General features: G+C 34.0%; 1 protein-coding gene across 4 annotated transcripts in view; it reads right to left on the bottom strand.

The window, feature by feature from the left end:
- The window catches only part of DPH6 (diphthamine biosynthesis 6), a 210,120-nt gene that overhangs the window by 161,567 nt on the left and 32,901 nt on the right, over positions 1–15,652 (bottom strand). The window contains exon 1 of one of the 4 annotated variants that reach the window (XM_037395506.1): positions 4,379–4,528. The exons of the other annotated variants lie outside the window; for them this stretch is intronic. Within the exon in view, the coding sequence (XP_037251403.1) occupies positions 4,379–4,381 (3 nt within the window). The 5' untranslated portion in view covers positions 4,382–4,528. Of the gene's footprint in view, positions 1–4,378; positions 4,529–15,652 lie in introns of those variants that run through there. 4 annotated transcript variants of the gene reach the window in all.

Here is a 15,652-nt window from a genome sequence, read left to right as displayed (position 1 = left end):
ATTATACTGTAGGGAAAAAATCCTGGTTTATGTCTGTCTGTGATATTCTTTCCTCAATCTGTTATGTTATCTTCTTTATATTAATTGTCACCTCATATTTGTCCAACCAAATTCCCAAGTTATTCATACCCATCTATACTTCTGTTAAAGAATCACTGTATTTATCAAAATTCCTAGCTACAGTAATCTGAAAATTATATCACTGTTCAATGTATGTACTTCTACACTTCATTAATGAATACATAATTTAATATGAAGCTTAATACCAAATCATACAGGATTCATGTTGATGCTTCTCACATGTCCAGAAGTAACAGTACTGATAAAAATTAACTTTAGCTTATCAGTCACTTGTTCATTATCTGTTGCCAGCATTATCATTATTATTGCTATTATCCAGATAATATTGCTTCTGCTTCTCTTTGAGCTTTCTGTGCAACATTTCAAAGCTTTTTTTCAGAATAAAGATAAATCACAGACATTTTAATCTACTGAACTCACCCATCTAGAATGATATTTCTTAAAAAGTTAACACAGTTATGTAAGCAGAGTTTTCTCTAAATAAATTTGATAAAATTATTCATGAAGCTTTGTTGGATCTTCAAGCACACCTGAAATGCTTTTCTTATAGCTTTATATCCTTATATCCTTATAATTTTGATATGCAGTTTACCTGCACTGCTACAATTGCACTTAAGTTGCATTCTTCGTATTTCTCTTTAGAAAGATTATAAAGTTTCAGTCACGTAAGTCTTGGAAAACATGACAGCTAAGTATTGTTTGTTTGTATTTTTATGTAGAAATAACACCAACAATTCCTTCAAAATGTGCTCCATCACAATGTTTAGACATCATCCAACATGTCCAGAAACATTACCTGTATTTCTGCTTATGTGAACAGTTAATCACAGGCAACATAACCTCAAAGGATATCACAAAAAAAAAAAAAAAAAAAAAAAATCACTAAGTGGTCCATGCACAGGATCTGACATCATGAACCAGTATTATTAAATAATACATTAAATATTAACTGCCCATGTTTCCAAGTCACCCCACACCTTTCTGTGTGAAGGAATGAAGCAGATTGTATTCCTTTCTGCTCAACACAGTATAATATATTGCTAATGGAATCACAGAATCAGAATGGCTGAGGCTTCTCACTTTTGCAAACAAACTTGTGACTCCTGCTGTGACCTATGTCTAGACCACCAGAGACTAGGATGATACACAGTAATAATCCTGAACGCCTTTATAGGGAGAGAAGTATTCAACTATGGGAAGGAATAGGGAAGGACAAATCCGGAATAACACTGCAGAAAAGCACCTACATTTATACGATCATAAAGCAGATGGGGAAACTCAGGGCCAGTGGCAAGGGATGAGTAAAGCAGATTTAGCCTATGATCCAAGGAACAAGAAAACCAAAACCACAAAGAACTTCTACAATCGCCTCCATAGCCTTCCAGTGTCAGAGATACTGAATGTTCAAATGCTTTTTCATTACTACTTCTACATTCAAGGTAGCATAACAATACAAATGATAGACCACACTTAATAGATCAAGAACTATGGGATGTATGCAGGGTTTCTGCAGCTAGCTGCCAATGAGGCATTACAGCTACGCTAGAAATCTGTTCAAACAGTACTTATTACTTCATGGAACACACTAGGTTCAATGACCACAATAAAAAAAAGCAAAATCTCAGCAAAAGACAAAACTCAAGACTTACTTAAAAGTTAAAAAGTAAAGTAAGAAAGACTTAGATTTTCTGCTTACTGAGATTACCAGAATTGTTTTACTTTATTTAAATTAACAACAGGTGAATACATTAGCATTACATTCTACTAAACTGAGCTGACTCTAACCCAATCTTTAATTTTTTCAGATTCCATTAAGACACAAATCAATTTGTTCTTATGAAGAACCATGTGCAACAGAAAATCACTGAAAGAATGCCAACCACCAAACCCTCTACAATTTTTAAGACTGAACACATACACAGTAACAGTACAGTTGACCTTTGTGGCTGAATCCATCACAATACGTTGGCATCAAGACATGCTTAATGGTACGACTGTGATCATTCCTTTTGATTTCAGTAAGATTTTACTATGAAGTTCTGCTTGCGCTGATTTACAGGACTTTGCCAGGTGAAAAAAAAAATCTTTTATGGTCACACAGTAACTACTTTTGACTGTACTTAACAACATGTGTTTATTATATATTTCATCCATTCCTACAGTCACTTGATAGTTCTCTTTTTTGCAGTTGGAAGATACAGAAGATACATTCTTGCAAAGCACAGTTCTTAACTGCTAACATCCAGAAAATAATTTTGAATTTTCTCACAATCCTCACTTAACTGTGATGCAAAGATAAGCACTGTAGTCTAATCCATCCAAATGTCAACTCTCAAACTGCCTTCACAGCTGCAATTAGTACTACCATCTACTGGAAGAATAACAGGAGTCAAAGGAATCAAATCACATCACTTAATTTCAATACTACAGTAGTTTTCTGATAGCAGATCCATCCACAAGATCAGCTATAAAAATGCACTAATGATTTTAAGAGTGAGGTATTTCTGAAAGAACTGGTAGAAAATAATCTATCAGACTTACTACTCGTGCAAAAGTGTAGAGAGGATATGTTCAAGTAATTTGTCTAAAGTCCTTCTAAGAATGAGATGTGCAATATCTTTGACTAATAGATCATTTTTAAAGGAAAAATGGTTCTGTTAATAATAAATAATTAAAAATAACTGCATTTTTAAAATATTCCTTTTAAAAAAGAAACTCTTCCCTGCCACAAATTCAAAGACTGAGACATAGCTGAACGTTTGGAAACAGAATGTAGCAATGCAAGTAATGCCTGCACTGCTCCTGGATTTCCTATCTTGGGGCTCAGAATTTTACCCTTTGGCAAACAGTAGTCACTACCGTGGAACTAAACTCTAAGATCTTATGGTCTCACAGACAATAAAGAGTGGTGACCACACTTGGAAATTACTTCTGTGTAAGGACTTGGCATCAGAAGTATCAATTTAAAAATACTGTTTTAACACATATATTTTTAAGCTTTTACTGTATATTAGCAGCAGCAATAATTTTAAAAAGCAGAACAGCTTGGAGCTCACCAATTAAGCAAGTTCCCAACTTTGCCATTACTTACAGTATTGTTTTATTTTTATGCATCTGTCTATTGTGTATAGCATCATTATGCTGGGAAGGAAAATAAATATAATAAGATTTAAAATTATTCTGAATTTTTATTCTTACTGAAGTTTTGAACAGTTAAGGTTACAAACTTTTCCAGTATAAAACTGTATTGCCACTAATTCTTATATAGACTAAGATTTTTTTTTTCTTTTTTTTTTTTTTTTTTTTTTTTGCTAACAAGTTCAGTTGAAATACTCAGGGCTTTTCCTGACTATTTCTGTCAAAAATAAGTTACACATAAATTACATGTTCAGCCATAGCGTTTGGATAGAGAACTGTATTTAGGAGATGATATTCAGTATATGCTTTCCAAACACTTGAGGGAAGTTCTCACCAATGCTCTATCACAGAGTTTTTTCTATCTAGTTTTTCCTTAAAAAAATGTGTGCTCTGATGTTCTGGATAACCAGAAACTAAAGACCATTCAATAACAACTTTCATTGTTCAGTTCTAAATTATCAGCAGCAAACTATCCGATCAACTAAGTTCAGCAAGTGTTTTTGAAGTATCTGATACAAACAAACACAAGGCCATACAACTGCTGTCTCACAACTAGATTAACCTCCATGGCTACAGAAATATACATATCATACACAATTTTCCCTATTTTGTTTCGGAGGTGGGTTGTTTTTTTTCAATCGTACAGGCTTATAACAGATTTGGAAGGTGGATGCGCATGTGTGTGAATGCATATGTAAATATACACACACACACAAACACATAAATACGTATGTCTGCGTATATAAAGACACACATGTGTTTCTATGCACATATGTATACTATATATGGAAGTTAGTAACAAAAGAAGACAAGACTGTCATTGCCTGCTTGCTTACAAGCTACATTAAATCTGATTTAAAGAACATATACAAGATGTTCTGCACTTATTCTAGCTTATTTCCTTTGATAATACATAAGTTTTAATCATCTTTTGAAATGGCAGTACATTATGTCATTTTTCAGTTGTGGTTAGCGTTCACGTTTAAAGACTTTTGACAGGGAGCTATTCATCACCATCACTTTCCATTTAATTCTTCTGATGGTAAAAGAGCAAACATAAACTTCCATCACTGTCCAGACAGCAGCTTCCACAAGGAGAAACATCAATATACTTAATACATGCTTTGAAGTGGGAGAACTAGTTAATATACTTACATACCATGAAATGGAATAAATTCAATCCTCCTATTCTGTATGGTTCAACAAATCAAGGTTGGAGTGGCACAAATGCAAGAAATAAGAAGATCTGAAGGGAAGAAGGATGCAGCATGAGATGGAACAGAAAAAAAATCTACCATCTAACATCCTTCATAAATTCCTCAACTGGACAAAGTTTACATAAAGTCTTGCCGCATAGTGTATTCAGCTCAGCACTTGACGCATGCAAAGAATAATAGCTAAAAACTAGTTCTTCACTGGAATCACTTTGTGGTATTGAAAGACTTACTGGACATTTTGCAAATAGATAGGATTTTGTTTCATTCAGAGCTGATCGTGGTTAGCAGAGTCAATCCCAGGTTCAAAGGAGTCAGGTGTCGGGTACTACATTTCACCTTTTAATGTGGAATCTGATCGGGTTTGGTGCCATAAAAAGCAGGTTCACAAAACTGCAGTCTCAGCATGGGTAGAGCAGGCTGACATCTGCAGGCTAAATACCAGGGAACTGCACTGAACTCAAAAGCCAAGGAAGCAAACTCGGGAAAATTCTGGAGAAAAGATGTTAGGTGCTGTATCATATAAAAAATAACAGAGAACAGAAAAATGTTCAAGGAAAGTTAATACGGAAGGCTGGGTTTTTTTCTTGGGTTGGGGTCTTTTTATTATTATTAAAGAAAATATGTACTGTTAATTTAAGAGATTATTTTTACTATGCAAAACTTTACTAATTCATCGCTAGTGCAATAGATTAGTCTAAAGTAAAAACAAATTGCTTCTCTGAAATATTTGAGTAATAACAGAAAGCACTTCTACTCAGTATATATACTTTGTTATAAAGTATTACATCACAAGTATGTAATATATATATAAACAGATGCTAAACATAGATGTATACAGATGCTAACAACTTTTTGTTTTCCATATGGCTTATTTTTACCTTTCAAAACTACCAAAATTTCTCATTTTAAATGGCAGGTATAAAAATCAACTTTTAAAAAGCATCTAAATAATACACGTCTTTTTTTAGCAGCAGTATACAGCTTTTCTATGTACATAAGATAGTTATTAGCCATGTTTTAACTGTAAGTGAAATCACATATCATTACATATCTTGTTATAACCATTAAGTTATTCCTGTTCATAACATTCCTGAAGAATAATCATGAAAGATTGTGTTAGAACAGCAAATCAATCTTTGCAACTGTACCTGTACTGTAATGTACAATGTATTTAAAGCTTCATAGTTTTAAACATATTTTTAAACAGTTTAATGATTAACACAATTCAAAATTGCTGCTCTCTTTGTATAAATATAAATTAGTTTTAGCTTTATTTTCTATCAGAAAATAGTATAAAAAAATTAAACATTTTCATGAAAGCTCTGAAACATCAGTGCCATCAGTATTACCCGCTGTTACGCTGTTCTTAAGGTGTGGCTCTGTAATACCCATGTACAATACTGACATACTGGTTCACAGCTGAAGTAAAATATAAACTGAAATGTACGAGTAATTTATGCTAGCACACTCCAATTTCAATTTTGGTTGGTTTTTTATTTTTTATTTCAGTGACTGAAATTCCATTAAGGATAGTGACAATTAAGGATAATTTGAGGAAACGTCTACATATGCATTGTAGCATACAATACTGGTAGAAGTATTCTACTAGTAAGTAAAATATTCATTGCAGTAATATTAGTACAGAGGTTTTCTTTAATTTCACATTTTAATGTCTTTACCTGACCCTCTAAGAGTTCAGCAAAAATAAAATTAGTGCTAATGTTTTCAATTTAATTAGTATTTTACATGCACTGTAATTATTAGTGGGAAATGTTATAGTAATGAATGTAAAAGTTAGCTGTAAATTACCTTGGAGTTATTTTCAATTTCCCAAGTTACTGCTCCTTAAGATAACCCTCTCCCTATGGTCCTTCCGGTAATTTTTCTTTGCCTGATAAACATGATGATTAAACAGCACACAGTGCAAACCTTTGATACTTTTTAAATTAAATCCATGCCCAGCCTAAGGGCTGTGTCTGATTTCAACTAAATGTGTCAGTTAATCAGATAAAAAATTATCAGCAACTCAAAGAAACAGCAGCCTTAGGCTTCATCAGTGCCAGAGAAAGCTGAACAAAATAAGACATACAGACAAGATCACATTATGAGTAAAGGTTACTGCTGAGCATATCACTGCACAGAACTATTCACCACCTTAATAATGTCTATCTTAAATGGAATATTGAATAGAACAGCCAAAATAATATCAAAGAAAGAAAAAGGAGGTTTTTGACCTGTGCTTATATATGCCTGTTCACATGTACTGCAAGAAAATTTGAACAATTCCATTCAAAACAATCCAGAATATCCCTAAAAATTTACTGTTTAGAACAAATCCATGTAAGAAACTGAAGTATAGATAGCTGAAGAATGGTTAAACTAAGTTCAGTTTTTAACATTTGCTTCACAGCTTTGCCACAATAGAATCCATTTTATGACCAAGATATAAAATACATTATCTCTAAATGAAATTGTCTTTCCAATTAATATCCTCCTTGAAGCCTGCACAAGTAACAGAAAACTCTTAACACATGCTTAAAGCTTTACGTCATTTGTGTCCAAATAATGATTATCAGTCACTTGCAAAACTTGAAATTAAAACACAACATATCTGCAGGTGTGTGATTGACAATATATACATTTGTAACAGGACTTTTAGCCTTCTGCAATTATTTGAGTGGAAAATTCTTAAATACAAGTTTTGCCTTATAATTTGTGAAGCATTCTAAGATCACTGATTACACTGATTTCAAACAGAGTATGCGATTTTCCTCAGCTTTGATATTTCTGTCAGAGGCAGCTGCAAGTAATCAAAGACAGTATGGAAATATCCCTGAGACAAAGGGATATAATAACTACTCCAAATTGAAAAAACAGTATTTGGTAAAGTTCTGCAGACTAGCTACAAATCACACAGTCTTGCATATCACTACACATCATCTGGGACTTTCTCGTCTTCCACTTAAGAGACCACAAAGAATGCATGTCTCATGCCTTCATTGCTTAGGAAGACCTATTTCCAAAAACAGAAATGGAAATAAATTTAATGTAGATTCACGTGAAATCCCTGTGTGAACATTTTCATTAAGAACTTCAGCAGTCTTCAGTTGGCTTAGCTTAACTCACTTTAAAAGTAAATTACTTTTGAATAATAGTATCTATAGAAGGAAATAATACTATGTAACTAATCCACTTTAAAAGATAATTAGACTAATTTTAATGAATGCCCTGCATAGGGTACAGACAGACACACCGCCACTTTAAAGCATAAGTGATGGCCTAACTTGAGGAGTGTCACAATGCAATTATTGAAATACTATATGCACACACACACACAATATCTATTGATTCAGTATAAGGGGGTATTCATCAGCTCTAAGTCACAGCTTTCAGTATCCAAACACAATCTCATAATAACCACATTTAATTAGTATATGGCCCTCTTGCTACCTGGAAGCACGAAAGATTCAGGGAGCTGGTGCAGGGCATGCACACCCACTGCATGAGCACATACATGCACACCCACTGCAAATGAAAAAGGAGAGAGAGTGAGAGATAGAAATACCATTCTCAAAGTCTAATGTCAAAGAGAAGCATATTGCAATACTGCAGTTCTAAAGGCTAGAATTAAATTTTAAATAGCAGAAAGAGAAAAGCAGGAAAATCTTCCACTATAGCCATACATCACACCACAAATGCAAGTTTTCCCGATATACTGATTGTCCGTTTAGCTGCATTTACAAAGTTAACAATTAGTCTTAGGAATTACACATCATTCATTAATGAATGAATTTTTTAAGCTTATCTCATGTATTACCTATTTTCATAGAACATAAGCAAGTTCAGATATCCTTTATAGATATCATACTATTTCACAAGAGTTTTTCCTAATTATTTAATTTAGATCCACTAACTAATTTTTTCCAATAAAAACTTCATGCTAAAACCAATGCATTTAGTAAATTTTAATATAGTTAGATATAGCTATCAAAACCCATAGAATACTAAAATCAAAATCAATAGACTTATCCATTATTGCAAAGGTTACCTAAGGACTTTTCTACAGAACCGTAAGTTTTTGGGTTTTTTATACAAGTGTACTGAGTGCACAAGAGGCCTACATGCCGTCAATGGAAGCTATGAAGTCTTTGACAGCGTGACAAGAGTCTGCAGCTGAACAACAAAAAAATATTTTTTAAAATTGCATTTTGTGCAGAGATTTGGTTTCTCATAAATGCTTTACCTTTGGGACTTCCAACCCTTAAGTGTTCAAATAATTACAGAGCAAACTTGCCTGCAGACACTTCTTTCAGGAAATCTTATTTATAAAATTACCTCATCAAAGACCGATTACTTAATTTGATAACAAAATTTAGCATGAACAGTCAACTCCAGATCGTATAAAAGCCATTACATTGCAATGACAAGATACCAGTGAACAACTACAAAATAGTCAAGTAATCACACATATTTCTGTTCCCATGCTAGATTGGATATTAAAAGTGTCGATGTTTTTAACTGTAACTACTTTGCAATCAAGAGCAATTATATCAACAGCTATAACATGAAAGACACAGTCATTTTATCAATACTTCCTACACATTTATCTAGAATTAGAAGTTAACAACTGTGATTGAAATATTAAAACTAGGTTTTTAAGTGACCAGTATATACAATTATGTGTCACTTCTTCAGAATGAGAAAAAAAAAAAGAAAAGAAAAAAAAAAGTCTTTGTCTTATGAAGGCAGGTACTGGCCTATATTATTATGTTCCAGATCAATGTCTTGCTGAAGACAAACCATTTATTACATCAAGAATAAGAAGGTCAAAGGAACATTAGTTTGTACATTTCTAGTAAAGAGAAGATTAATGATTTAGGTAACGCAACTTTGTCCACTTGCATCATACTCTTGGATTCAGACGAGGTGGAATTTCACTCTTTGATTTCTTTTTTTAAATAGTACCTGTAACAAACCGTAAGATAACCAAAAGCCAGCCTTGATAAACTACATCCTTTAATATATACATACAAGCCTCTTCTGCCTCGTTCACATAGTCTCCATGTGGATCAACTTCTAGATGCTAATGGCAATCTACCCCTTCATGCTGAAGACCAACAAGACAGAGATCCAGTACAGCACCTACAAAACAAACCCTGAACAGAACCTACAGCTTGCTCCAGTTATCTGAGGTATGTGGCATGGTTTGGATAATTCAACTTATTAACAGAATTCCATTAAGGAAGCTACTCTAGGAAAATGTCAACCAAGAATTAACTGTCTAGTCTGATTTATTTCTATATGAGTATTGTCAAAGCAATGTTATTTTAATGAAGTATCTCAGGACACATGCTGGCAAATACTGAGGCATGTAAGTAACTTCATTCATGTTATTAATTCTGTGAAACACAGGACTTTTTGTGCAAGTAAAACTGCAGGCACAACACGACAAGATTTTGAGTTTTCCTTTTGTTGTCCTGTTACCACATGCAACAGGACAAGACCCAGAACCATGGGAGAAAAACAAGTCTTAAATGAAAATAAGCTATTTTGCCTATCAGAAACAATTCTTCTATTCCTCCCTAATGTTTCTTTGTAAAGAATTTAGCTTCTTGAGAGCAAAGCAATTCTAAAAAATATATTTTCATTTTTCTAAAATTAACTCATATGCTATAATGTGACATTAAAGTAGTTGCCTGCTTACTTTAATACATTCTAAATCTGCCCTGGTTTCAGCTGGGATAGAGTTAATTTTCTTCTCAGTAGCTGGTGCAGCGCTGTGTTTTGGATTTGGTGTAAGAACATGTTGATAGCACACCAATGTTTTTGGTTCTTATCAGGTAATGTTTATACCAAGGCAAGGACTTTTCATTTTCTTGGGCCCTGCCAGCAAAAGGGCTGGAGGGGCACAAGAAACTGGGATGTGACACAGCCAGTACAGCCGACTCAAACTAGCCAAAAGTATATTCCATACCATATGACCCATGCTGAGTATATAAACTGGGGGAAGAAGAAGGAAGGGCGGGACATCTGACATTATGGTGTTTGTCTTCCCAAGTAACTGTAAGTGTGATGGAGCCCATCTTTCCTGGAGATGGCTGAGCACCTGCCTGCGATGGGAAGTGGTGAATGAATTCCTTGGTTTGCTTTGCGTGCGTGTGCGGCTTCTGCTTTACCTGTTAAATTGTTCTTATCTCAACCCTCAAGTTTTAAATTCCTTCCCAATTCTCCTCCCTATCCCTCTGGGTGAGGGGGAGTGAGCAAGCGGCTGTGTCGTACTTAATTACCAGCTGGGGTTAAACCACAACAAAATCATATAAGAATTTCAGATTAAATAAGTCACTTTTTGTCATACTAAACAGTATGACAAGTAGGTATATTGATGTAGACTTGGGTAACTCATTCTTCCATGTACTACAGCTGAGAAGACCTTTTAAAACTGCACTTCACATTTATGAAATCTATTTAATGTGCATCTATACACATTACACACAATACACATCTATACACACAAATATACACGCACTCTCATACTGCCACTAATTTCCAGTTACTTAAAAGGAAAAAAAAAAAAGAAGACTTTTAAGAATATGGCAATTTGCTTATATTTTACTTACAACTTAAACTCCAAAGAACGTACAAACCCTTTACCTCTTACAGAATAACTTTTCATAATACTAAGTGTTCAGGGCTTTGCAACTGCCAGCATTTGTCAGAAAGAGCTACTAAAAGTATTAATAAATCATATACTCAACAAAATTTAACTCTCAAACTTAGCATTACAGCAATTAGCCTTGAAGAAATAGCATCTGAAGCATGGAGTAAAATACCACGTTCTATCGGAGGAAATGAACTTAAGGTTGACCATGATATAAAATTACTCAATGCATTATTCGAACAAGTCGCACAAACACTGTCAAAAGTGTTCATTACTACTTCCATAAAATGTTGATCCCATTCAATAACCTGAAGTACTTGAATAAAATATATCTGATATGATAGACATGAAACATTTTTAACTTGACAGTCCCTTGAAGATGAAGCTAAAATTTCATCAGTAAATCTGAAGATTCTTAACTTAAAGTTTTACAAACAGCTAATTCACATCTGCATCTTTGCTGATTCATGTCATCTGATAACATGAACACAACTTACAACTAATGTACAGTGTGTAGGTTAAAAATACTTGCAATCATTCCTGAACTGTCACAAAAACTATAATGGTGAAGTACGTGTAGAGTAACTGAAAAAAACCCAAAAAACAAACAACCCCCCCAAAACCCCTGTTGCTTTCACTTTCTTCATGGTTGTTTTTTGTCCAAAGCTATCTTCTCTCAAAGTGTCAAAGTCTCAATTTTTAATATAAAGCAAGAATTATATTGAAGATTATTGTTGGGGCATGAGTTATTGGAATACAAAGTTATCTTATAATGAATGTATAAGAATAAAGGCAGGCTTGAAGATGTAAGATTCACTTTACCTCATTTGGTATTACTCTAATGGGAAACTGTAGACCACTATGGACAAAAAATAGTCAGCTGACAGGAAAGCTGCACAGTTTTCACCTGAAAACATTCTAGGAGCATATGCTTATACAAATAAAAGTCATAAAACATTATATTCAAAGTTAATTTTCTCTAAAAGTTATTTGACTTCATCTTTCTTGCTACTTCAAGACAGTTGAGAAACCTAAGCCTAGCCTATATTTAATTCTATTTGCATAGCGCAATGGAGTAAGACACCTCGGGTCTATTGTGATACTAATCGTACAACTTCACTGACTTTATTAACATTACTCTTCACCTACAGACATGCAAGAGACTTAAAGGCAACATTTACATGATATTGATGCATTGCTGTCACCAGGAAATGACCTTTTTCATCAAGCATGCAAGTATTTAATCTTTTCTGCATGAAACAATGTTGCTTGTTCTGCTACAACTGCACATTTGTTTGCAAATTGTATAACTCTGTAACAATTTTTTCAGAATTTCATATAAACATTTTCACATTACTAAATCATTATGTTGCTATTACTCCTATGAGCAAACCAATTTGGAATGGACTCTGAAGTACCAAATACAAAATCTCACAAGATCTAACAAATATTCTAAATTTCAATTTTTTCCAAGTGACAACATGTTTTCCATTAACTCTCTCAGAAATTTTCTCATTATCTGCACTGTCAATAATCAGCTCTTCTAATCTTATCATCACTTCTCCTTGCATAAATTCAGAACACAGGACTTCCTAAAACACTAAGCTGGAGGAAAACAGTCTATTTAGAACACAAGTCTAAAAGAAAGGCTTCTTTCTTTTTGGACTTTGAACAGAAATCTCATGAACCCTCCTCTGATCTTCAGCAGAACTGTCACTTCTCCAAAAGTCAACAGGGTTTGGAAGTCCTTTAAAACTTAGGAATCTCATCAATGCAGCACCAGAAGTGGGATCCTTCACATCAAGTTAATATTGTCTAGATTCTTTATTGTCTAAATAGCACTGATTCTGAAAATCACTATGTCCAAATTATGAGAAAATACCACTAAACAAAAAATAATTAAATAAATGCACACTCACAATTGTCAAATTCTTCTATAACCTATACAAACTTAAAGCAATCCTGATAAAATTTTCCCTAAGACATAAACCCAACACTTTTTACAATTATATACATTTTCTGTTAATTGTTGGTACAACAATCCTCTTCAGACTTAAGCATTTACACAGTCCTGTTTGCCTAACAATTACTATTCCTGAACTCCAGTGTCTGCACTGTACTTCTCATAGTAAGAATTCATTGAGTATCCAAACATCTCGAGCAAAATGAAGAGAATTCTGCAAATGCTTTGTGAAAACACTGTTATTTTATGCTCCTCATCTATGACATTTACTCTGATGAAAATATTGCAACTTTCAAAAAGTTTTTCCCAGATCGCAGTGAAGCATGAATTGTCACACTATGATTTTCCGGTTTGATTCTCTTATAAAATGCCTTTGTTTGGATTACTTTTCCATCACTGTGTTTGAAAAAAAGACAAGGTCACCTAGCATTACTAAAATGATAGCAATGATTCCAAGTCTTAAGAGAAACATTCCAAAACAATATCAAAATACTCTCTCTGACAAGCTTTAGAAAGTTTACAGGAAGAATCAAATCTTTCTCTTCATTGGACTGCTTAGAATCAAGAATCAAGGGTTCCTCCCACTTTCTTATCACAACAGAAACAAGTATTTTCCTATATAATCTCAGTTCCAAATATACATGCTGAATGAATGTGTTTCAGATGCTTCAGCTACAGCAGCCACATAAAGTCACAAATCTTGGCTTTATCACTATCACAGACATCTTCATTTACTTTTGTTTAGATATGGTAACTTGGCAGAACTTTAGCTTAATAATACAGTCTCTCATTTACAATAAAAACATTTCTAGACTAGATATTCAGAGCTTAATAATTAGAATCAGTTAAAAAATAAACTTTCAAGAAAGGAATTAAAATACACCCTGAACGAGTAACATAATATTTATTCCCCCTTAGTTAAAGCAAGTCGTGCGTTGCAAGATTGTTACACTCAGTACAGTAGTTCCATGTTGCCTCCAAATTCTATTCTATACCGTACACTCATATAGTATATTGCAATAAACAAGACTTTATGAAGCAGAAGCTGGCTGACTGAATTTCAGGTCTTTGAGGAAACAAAAGCTTATGACACAATTCTCTGACATCCTTGCAGCTCCAGGTATGTACAACTAGACTGTGAACTTCTTTAATTTTTGCAAGAAGTCTCAAAAGCTCCCAGTCTGGTCCAAGCTTCAAAACACACACTTAATTGCACTTGCAATAAGGGCTTTCACTGTATTTTAACGAAAGAAGGCTAAAATTGCCACCTCTCACAATATCTGGCAGACTAATAAGCACTCTGATGTAAGCATCAATACCAGGAAAGCATTCTACCTTCGTAATATCAAACAATTTTTATAGGTCTCTGATAGGACAAGATGTAGCACTCCTGAATGTAAGAAAAAAAAATATTAAAAAATATCTGTATCTTCAGAAGTGATTGAACTGATGTGTATCTAGTACATGAGGTGTGGAATTCTTCAGCAAAGCGCATGCCTATGCCTTTATGAGATGAATTCAGAAATTTAATTTTCTCTGAGTGGTTTGAATGGTTCCAGATGCAACAGATTCTCACTCTGTAGAGAACCTGGTCAGGTAACCTCTCTATATAATATTTTTACTCAATTCTTCAACATATAGTTTGATAAAGCTTGACTTGTTACTGAGGCTACAGAAGAAGAGTCTCCGCCATTGTACCTTGTGACCAGCAGGAAGTATAGTCTTGAAATGCTGTGTTGGATTCTCTGTCTCCTATCTCTTAGCACCTTTTACTGATGCACTCTGTTAAAGTCAAAGATGGCATAATTGTCACTTACCCATAATAATAACGCTCAGATACTTGGGGAAAGCTCTGCAAATTAACACCGTTTGTTCTTTGGAACAAACTTGTTCCATCAATAAGGAAGACAAACAGCCTAGAGGTTTTCAGTAGGGCTTACAACCTGTTCTGTTCCTATACTTAAAAATCCTTTGTTTGCTTTTGCAATCATGCTGATGCCATGACTAGGTAACTACAAAACTGTATAAGGCGACTTTATCGTGGTCCATTATATCATGTCTTTTGAGTATCCCCCGTAGGCATTTAGTTCTTCAGGGATCATGCAGTATCTACCAACACCTCTGATAAGACTACATCTCCTGTCCAAGTTCACCGTTTTTATTTGCTGCCACATCTTCTGATGCCCTTTCAAAGTGTTTGTGATTTAATTAAAAGAGAGAATTCTTCACCTTTCGAAATGAGTGAAGACAAACTTATTTTCATATAGTACTGTAGCACACAGCACAACTATGGTACAGACAGAATATCCAAGCTGCATTCACAGTGCGTTGCATTAATCACTGCACAATATCCTCCAAATCAATGAAGAAATCCCCAAAGCTGAGAGGCTTCCCTTACAACTATCTCAACGTAATTAAAATTCAAACAAAACAAACATAATTAAAAAAAAATAAAAATTCTAAAGCATGTATAAAAATCATTTGCCAGATACGCTGAGCGCTACTAAGTACCTCTTTCAGGTTGGTAAGACGCACACAAGACATGCACAAAAAATCATCAGCGTCAACAAAACAGATCAGTAATAGCAGATACAT

This window comes from Falco rusticolus, chromosome 7 (assembly GCF_015220075.1).
Source record: "Falco rusticolus isolate bFalRus1 chromosome 7, bFalRus1.pri, whole genome shotgun sequence".
Taxonomy (NCBI): domain Eukaryota; kingdom Metazoa; phylum Chordata; class Aves; order Falconiformes; family Falconidae; genus Falco; species Falco rusticolus.
The sequence above is the reverse complement of the archived record's forward strand: the minus strand, read 5'-3'. Positions and strand labels throughout refer to the sequence as shown.